The sequence below is a fragment of the Schistocerca americana genome, unplaced genomic scaffold (assembly GCF_021461395.2).
Source record: "Schistocerca americana isolate TAMUIC-IGC-003095 unplaced genomic scaffold, iqSchAmer2.1 HiC_scaffold_135, whole genome shotgun sequence".
Lineage (NCBI taxonomy): Eukaryota > Metazoa > Arthropoda > Insecta > Orthoptera > Acrididae > Schistocerca > Schistocerca americana.
Window position 1 is genome coordinate 428361 of NW_025725427.1, and position 9140 is coordinate 437500.

The 9140-nt window shown below is 56.9% G+C and overlaps 1 protein-coding gene across 1 annotated transcript; it reads left to right on the plus strand.

Annotated features, from left to right (window-relative positions):
- Positions 1–4351: 4351 nt before the first annotated feature.
- LOC124565925 (extensin-like) lies at positions 4352–6016 on the plus strand. The gene is made up of 2 exons (XM_047131021.1): positions 4352–5000; positions 5376–6016. The coding sequence occupies exons 1-2, from the start codon at positions 4352–4354 to the stop codon at positions 6014–6016; spliced, it is 1290 nt and encodes a 429-aa protein (XP_046986977.1).
- The last annotated feature ends 3124 nt before the right edge of the window (positions 6017–9140 follow it).

Genomic DNA, 9140 nt, shown 5'->3' on the forward strand with positions numbered 1-9140 from the left:
GGTCGCCAGGAACAGTTGTTATATATATTGTAGCGCGAGTCGGGAGAGGTAGTAGTCGGTCGACAGTAGTAGCGGGTGGACGGTTGTACTGAGCGGGCGTCGGCGGCGTGCTCTGCTCGTCTCGCGACTCTGGTCACGGTTCGGGACGATGTATAGTATATTGTGTTACAATCAAAAGGTGGTGTGACGCTGCATTGCGCAAATCTGATAACGTATGTTCATTGTACTTATTTTGTTCAACAACAAAAGCCCCACTATTACTTTTTTTCTAAAGTAACTTTTGTCTCTTAACGAAAAACATTCACGTTTTAAAGACTACTTCCTATGGCATTTCCCTCCAAGGAGTGCAATTAATTACCAGCCAGCACTCATTCATTGCACACAGCTGTGTAAGGGGTATCTACAATTGAGGAGCGGATATAAATGCAATTTTTTGTTTTTTTTGTTTTTTTTTGTGTGTGTGTTGTAACCTCCCAGCAAAATTTAAAACAATGGACAATGTTATTTACGGATGCTAATGGACATTGCGCTAATTGTAACCTCGCCCACAATGAGAGGTATTGAAAATGGCAACAAAAATGTGAAATTCGCAATCTGACTCAAATATAAAGTCTTCACACAACATTTAAAAAAGTCCGTTCAGTGACAAGAAACTTCAATTAAACCGAAATATCGGTCTTTGGCCCTGTGCAAAACAATCAGAATTAAAGTCTTACCTCCGAATAAATGGATGTCACATTTCTGCTCTGGTTGTTGCGCAGCGCTTGAAGGAACTGCATTGCAAATAATAATATTCTCTTTTTTTGTGATTTTAGTGGCATTTTTCTTCAAAGAAGTGGAATGAAATGTGAAGTGCAACGAACTCTTTAGTTCAATACAAAATTAAATGTTTGAAAAATGCTTTTGAAATAAAACCTATTATTGGGGAACTTGTTGGAGAATAATTACAATAAATACAATTTTTCATTATCTAATGATTATATTAATTAACAGTATACCTTATTCACCATCTTGACCAGTGTTGCCGACCGCCTACATCACACAACCGCACTCGGCTGCTACTACTGACCGACCGCTCTGCATGACGACTATTAGCGTACTGCACGCGACGACTACTGACAGAGTACAGCCCTCAACTACACAGAGCTACGGACTCGCAACGACTACTGACAGACTGACTGACTGACTGACTGACTGACTGAGAACCGCTCGCAACACTCGCGCAGTCCAGCGCAAACTCTCTGGTCACAGATGCTACAATGTCTCGCCATCGCTACTATGTTACATACGTGTTTCAGTGTCTTTTTCATTGGGGTAACGATCTTTGGCTCTTTTTATTCTGAATACAGGGCCAAAGGTCAACGCTGCTGCCCTTATACAATTTATCAGGTTTCATTATGTCTGTTGCAATGTTACATACGGTTCACTCTTTCATTAATATTATCGTTGGGTTTGTTTTGTAGGGACGTTAACATTCTGGCACATTTTTATTATCATCGGACTCTCTGCTATTTGTGCAGGGAGGTTATACCTGGGTCCATTTCCATTTCCATTTCCATTTTAATATTGATAGACTTTTTGTTTTCTTTTTTGTTTCTTGTTGTTTTTCCTTCTTTTTTTTTGTTGTTTTTTTTTTTTTTTTTTTGTTGTTTTGTTTTTCCCGCTCTCACCACCACCGCCGCATCACGCCTTCCGTTTTCTTGGTTTCTTTTCTGTTCTTCAACTGCTTCAACATCACCGCGCCCCATTTCCACACCACAGCCATCAGCCTCCGAGACGGGCGGGCGCAGTGTGCCATTTCCGGCGCACAAGCACACCCGTACGGTACTCTCCTCGCCCCCACGCCACCAACAACACAGCGACCACGCGGCTTTCAGGCATGGCATGGCACGGCACGGCACCGGCGAAATGCGCCGCCCCCGCCCCTCCGCGCATCCGTCCGTCTCGCCACGTTCACTGACAGCCGCGTCTGCGGCTACACCACGACAACCACAACACCGCTCCCCTCCCTGGCAACTCACATTGTTTTTCTCCTCCTCTTTTGCACAAACCACAACGCCGAGCACAGGCGCAAGCCACCCACACCGCGCCCCTCCCCGTCCCGTCTTTGGCCGCCGCTCCTCGTTTCCTCGTTTGCCCCCTCCCATCTCCCGAAATGCCATGCCAGCAGCGTTACGCATGCCCCTCCCCTGTCCACACAACACTACCGCCTAACGAACAGCCTTTTCCGGGCCACATCCAGGGCACGCCCACCTCCAAACACTGCCAATTCACGGACGCACACACACACACACACACACACACTCACTCACTTTCTCGACACCTTTCTGTACGGAGGGTGCGTCATCTCGACCGTGACAGAGTGACGGCAACTATCGACGATCCATTTCCCCCCACTGGTAAAACATGTCCACTAACACCTACATACATCATTCAAGTACACAGACAATAGCATACACACAATGGGAGGGCACACGAACATGGACGGCACGGCACTGTCATACACTCTTCCTCAGAACCATATCAACAAACGTTACGTACATCCGGGAAAGCGAAAGCGAACGCGAACGCGAAAGCGAAAGCGAAAGCAAAGGCAAAGGCAAAGCCCAATGCAGCCGTCAAAGGTAACGTTCACCACGGCAGACACTTGCAGCCGCGCCGCCGTTAAACGCATTTCAGTGCGGCTCCAATACGCCTCCGACACGGGAACGTTCCGTTGCTCTACGAATGCGTTTCTCCCCTTTTTCCCTTCCTCTCTCTTTTGCCCCCCCTCCTTGCACTCTTGCCTCATTCCTCACGTTCTGCCCAGACATTCGACCGATCAAAGTCAACCTTTCGTTACCGTTCTCAGCGCGACGGTGTACAACAGTATGACGGGTGTGCCCAAGACTTCGGTTCAGTTGCGTGACGCCGGTCTATCGCGCCGATCGACAGTTACTCAGGGGGCGACGGATCGGACCACGTCACCGACACACAAAACACTTTCAAACAAACAAATACATACCGGATGGACACAGACAAACACGTGTACAGACATTCGCCAAACAAACGACCGCCGCCGTCGTCGTCTAGCGTGCATCTTGAATGACGACATCGGTGTGCGTGCGTCGTACGCAATCAGTCAGACACGGCTATCAAACATCAGAGTCGAATGGTACATCATCGTGCGTGTCGCCGTACACGTACAGTACAATACAACAACAATGCGTCTTAATGGCACGTTCATTTCAACGTCACTCACACACCTCCACGCTGCAGTTACGTCGCACCATTGTCAAACTCGGCGTACAGCAAAGGGAATAGTGGGCGGCAAAAAAAAAACCAAACAAAAACATTTCACATTTCACCCTCGCCATGTATGATGTGCAAAAAAAACAAACCCGCAAACGGCCGTCGTTACGGTGACACAAAAGTCGCCGATCGCACTGTCCCCCCTCGCAGACGGGTAACACACACACACACACACACACACCAACAACACCAATGGGTCAAAAACCACGCCAACGAGGCGTGCCACCATTCCACGCCACGGCGACCAACCTCGTGGCCGTACCCCGCGCAACACGCTTTGACGCGCCCCCCCACCCACAATCAAAATGCACACATACATCACAGCCGTCCACACAAACAACAACAACAACAATTCCGCCCTTCCCGCAAAAGGCAAGTTGGTGGCCCTGAAAAGGGCCGTTTTGCCGCTCTCGCAACGGAGGAGCCTTCTCCATCCTTCCTTCCATTCCAGAGCCACCTCCTTACTTGGAGCTCGTGTACTTGGTCACCGCCTTCGTGCCCTCGCTCACGGCGTGCTTGGCCAGCTCGCCAGGCAGCAACAGCCGCACAGCGGTCTGGATCTCGCGGGACGTGATGGTCGAGCGCTTGTTGTAGTGCGCCAGGCGAGAAGCCTCGGCCGCAATGCGCTCGAAAATGTCGTTCACGAAGCTGTTCATGATGCTCATCGCCTTCGACGAGATGCCCGTGTCAGGGTGCACCTGCTTCAGCACCTTGTAGATGTAGATGGCATAGCTCTCCTTCCTCTTGCGCTTCTTCTTCTTGTCGCCCTTCGAAATGTTCTTCTGCGCCTTGCCAGCCTTCTTGGCGGCCTTCCCGCTAGTCTTGGGCGGCATCTCGAACCAACGTACGGCAGCAGCAACACCAGTAGCAAGCGCTCCGCTCTAGTCAGCGTCTCCCCACACAGTGGCACCCGCCGCCAGCCGCCGCCGCACCTTTACCAGCTCGCCCTGTTGCGGCCGCCGACCAATGGGGCGCGCGCGCAACCGGCCGCCGCACCCGAGCCCATAAAGCACCCCCACCCCGGCTGCGCCGGCACACGCACACACGGACAGTCGCTGAGATGTGCAGCCGCGAGAAGGACGTACCTGCGCCTGCTAGCGACGCGAAGGGTGTGGCAGATCGCCGTTCGGCCGCGTTTGCGCTGTCGACGGCCCCATCTGGCCCCCCACCTATGACGACCACTGCTACGGCTATGGATTTGACGGACACTGCTACGGAAACGTTGAAGACTGCGCTGTCTGCTCCGCTGCCAGATTCTGACGATGAGTGCACTGCCGCCCCTCGGCCACGCGGACGCAGCGGGAAACAGAAGAGGAGGGCACCAGCTGCGACGGCTGCTGCTCGCAGCTCGCCGATTGAGAAGAGGGCCAAGCAAGACTTCGCCCCTGACGCTGACGGTTTCGTCCCGGCCCGGCGCACTGCAAGACGCATGCTGTCATCGACGACGCCACCAACTGTCGTCGCCAACTCCTTCGATGCGCTCGAGGACGCGCCGGACCCGCCGCCGAGCAATCCTGCGCCGAAGACAGACTCCCATCTTCCGCCGGTGGTTCTTCAGTTTCGGCCGCCCTATGGAGAACTGCAGAAGCTGTTGCGCAGCTGGACGACGGCCGTGTACACCGTGAAGCCTGCGGGGCGAGACCTATACAGGGTCACACTCCGCACTGCTGATGACTATCGCCGGGTCACCCAGGAGGCGTCTGAGCGTGGTATCCCTTTCTATACCCACGCCTCCGCACCTGACAAGGTCCTGAAGATCGTATTTCGCGACCTTCCGTTCAACATGGAAGCCGATCACCTGCATCGAGAACTCGCAGACCTGGGCTTCTACATACGGGCAGTTGTGAAGATGAAGTCGCCAAAATCACGCGAAGATATGCCGCTCTTCCTGGTCGTCTGCTCTGACACCGTGGAGAACCGCAAACTCTACCAATTGACGCGGGTCGCCGACGTTCCGGTCCAGACCGAAGATCTTCGTTCCCGGAGAGGCCCTGTGCAGTGCTTTCGCTGCCAGGGAATCAACCACGTCGCGCGCCACTGTTCTATGCCGGACAGATGCGTTAAATGCGCCGGCGCCCATGCAGGAAGTGCGTGCCCCCGTCCGCCCTCCGAGAAGCCTACATGTGCACTCTGTGGCGGTGCTCATGTGGCCAGTTATCGTGGGTGTGAGGTATGGAAGCGTGCCATTGCTCGCCAGCGTGGCCAAACACCAGCGCCACATCAGAAGAAGCTCGCAACGAGACGGCCAGGCGTCTCTTTCGCGGCGGCAACGTCAGGGACGCCCTCCGCCGCCCCGGCTACGTCGGTTCCTGCTCCCGCCGCATCCGAGGCCGTACCGACACCGGAGGCTCCTGCGCCTCCACCACCGCCGCCAGTGGCGGTACCGGGTACTGCCTCTCCCGGGCCGTCGGCCGGACCGCGCCCCACCAACCGCCGGCGCGGGGGTCACCGCCCAGTGGGTACCCAACGCTCAGCACCGTCCGTCGAGCAGCCCCAGGTGGACTCTCACAGCGAAGCAGCCACGCCCCCCCTTTCCTGCGCCGGGGCCGCGCCGGCTGTCTCCACCGCTGACCTGGCCAACCTCGTCGCGCAGCTCACAGCCCTGGTGACCAGTGCTACGAAGTTGATTGAAGTCCTGTCGCAGCAACTCACCGCTGCAGTGCCGATGGCCTCTCCGGCCCCAACCGCTGCCAACACTCAACAGCCGCACCATGGCCAGCGTTAGAGGGCTCACGGTCGTCGCGTGGAATGCCAACGGCGTCCGCACCCAAGCTGGCGAACTTCGCCAATTTCTCCGCGATGAAGCCGTCGACGTCTGCCTTATCAATGAAACACACCTGAAGCCTGGGGTAGACGTCAGGGCGGCCAACTACTCAAGCTATCGCACCGATCGACTGACGGCGGGTGGGGGGACAGCCGTCTACGTCCGCCATGGCATACGTCACCATGTGATACAACTTCCACCACTGGCGACGCTGGAGGCCACTGGTGTCGTTGTTCACACCTCGGCGGGCGCCATCACGTTCGTCGCGGCCTATCGGCCGCCGTCTCGTCCCCTGGACCCTGCTGACATCAATGCTCTGCTTTCCTTGAGGGGGCCAGTGTTCGTCGCCGGGGACTTCAATAGCAAACATGTCTCCTGGAACTCCAGGATCACCAACGCCGCTGGCCGCTGCCTGCTCCGGATAGCGGAACGTCACCATGCGCTTGTGGTGGGGCCGTACGACCCGACAATTTTCCCTGCTCGTGGCCTCCCAGATATAATTGACATCGCAGTCGTCAAGGGCATCCCTCATCGGATCACCGCCACGACGCGGACTGCACTGTCGTCGGATCATGTCCCTGTGGTTTTTGACATCGACCTCGACGCCCTCCAGCAGCCCAGGCGCGGTATCTCACTTGCTGGCATCGACTGGGACAGGTTTCAAGAAGCCGTGACGCACTCACTAGCCGCCGCACCGCCCCCTGCGGAAGTTGGAGCGGACGAAGCACTTTTGCACTTCGCGGCAACCACGATCGACGCTGCCACCATAGCGACGCCGCCCCGACCACGCCCCCCGCCTGACTACTCCCGACAGCTGCCGCCGGACATCCTTGCGGCCATCACTGAGAAGAACCGGGTCTACCGGGAGTGGCAGAGGACGCGAAATGCCAACACCAAGCGCCTCCTCAACAGGATGCGTCGGGACATCCGGGCCGCCATTGACGATCATCGCAATCGCGACTGGAATAACAAGGTCGCCGCCCTTTGTCTTGAAGATGGCACAGCCTGGCAGATGACGAAGCGTTTCCTACGCCGCACGCAACGTATCCCCCCGCTGCTGGTCCAAGGTCAGGCTGTCTGCGAACCAGCTGCGAAGGCTGATGCTCTTGCTGACGTCTTTGAGGCGGCGTTTACGCCTCTCGAAGACCCGACTGACGCTGTCACCGACGACCTGGTTGCTGACCGGCTCCCACGCTACCTGGAGGCGCGTGACGACGATGACGTCATTGAAGAGACAACGGCGGAGGAGGTGTCGACCATCCTGCGTGCCCTGCACCCCAGGAAAGCTGCCGGCCCAGACGAAGTTTCCAACGCCCTGCTCCGGAAGTTGCCGCCCGTGGCTGTCACTCATCTTGCTGACGTCTTTAATGTCATCCTCCGGTCCTGCAGCTTTCCTCAGTCCTGGAAGCATGCGGAAATCGTGGCGATTCCGAAGATGGGGAAGGATCTGCGGCAGCCCGTGAACTACAGACCTATTAGTCTCCTGCCGGCCGTCTCTAAGGTCTTTGAGAGGGTGTACATCAGGCGGCTGCAGCGCCACGTCGACGAGGAAGGCCTCCTGCCCGAAGAGCAGTTCGGGTTTCGCAGGGGCCACTCAGCCGTTCATCAACTCCTTCGGTTAGTGGAAGATGCGTTCGTCGCCCTCGAGCAGCGCGAGTTCTTCGGCGCGGTGTTCCTGGACGTGTCGCGTGCTTTCGACAGCGTGTGGCACCGCGGCCTCTTGTTCAAGCTTTTTGAACTTGGGGTCCCGACGTCGCACGTGCGTCTCATCGCTTCCTATCTTGCTGATAGAACCTTCCATGTGCGGGCCGCGCAGGGCTTGTCCTCCGTCCGCCGCATCAACGCCGGGGTGCCGCAGGGCTCGGTCTTGGGGCCACTCCTGTACTCGCTGTACACGTCTGATGCGCCGAAGATCGACCGTGTGCAGCTCGCCCTGTACGCGGATGATACGGCTCTCTACACTCGGAGCCTCAATGCCGCTGTCATGCGCCGCCGTCTGCAGCTCGCCGTTGACACCCTGGCAGCCTGGGCAGTCAAGTGGCGTCTCCTATTCAATGGTGCCAAGACTCAGTTCCTGATCGTCACCAGGCGACTCGTTCCTGCAGGTCTGCAGCCGCTCGCTGTCGGTGGAAGCCCTGTCCCGTGGCGCCCAACGGCGCATTACCTCGGCGTCACCATTGACCGCCGACTCACGTGGGCTCCACACATTCGCGACGTGAAGGCCAAAGTGCGGAACAGGCTCCGCACCCTGTACCCTTTGCTGAACCCTGGTTCCCAACTACCACCGCGGCTGGGCATCACCCTGTACAAGGCGCTGCTCCGTCCTGTACTCCAATACGCCGCCGTCGTCTGGGGGAACGCCGCCGACACGAACCTGAAGAAGCTGGAGACTCTGCAGAATCGCATCCTTCGGCTGGCCTTACACCTGCCTTACGATTTTCCCACTGCTCATCTTCACGACGTCGCGGAAGTACCTCTACTCCGTGACCTCTTCCAGACGGCCGCCCGCACCTTTTACGACAGTGCTGGTCGGTCGCACAACGCCCAAATCCGGACGCTGGGCCACAAATTGCAACGCAGCGTCACCACCCGCTGGCCACACCTGCTAGCTATGTAGCTGGCTCTGCCGAACTGTGCTGAGGAGACACCCAAGAAGACATCCCACATGTGAAGACGCAACATCAGCATGCATGGGAGGCAAAGCATTAACTGCTGCGAACTCCATCACACATCGGAGGAAAAGTATCTCCGTGCAGATCCATGGCCGCGCGCGCCGGCACGCACTCCGCTGCTCGACTCGCTGCCGCTCGCACCGGTCGTTTTCGTTTCCGTTTCGTGTGCACCGTCGCTAGCCCATCGCCATGTCCGGACGCGGAAAGGGAGGCAAAGTCAAGGGCAAGTCAAAGTCCCGCTCAAGCAGGGCTGGGCTCCAGTTCCCGGTCGGCAGAATCCACCGCCTCCTGCGCAAGGGAAACTACGCAGAGCGCGTCGGCGCCGGGGCGCCCGTCTACCTCGCCGCCGTCATGGAGTACCTCGCGGCTGAGGTGCTCGAGCTGGCCGGAAACGCGGCCCGCGACAACAAGAA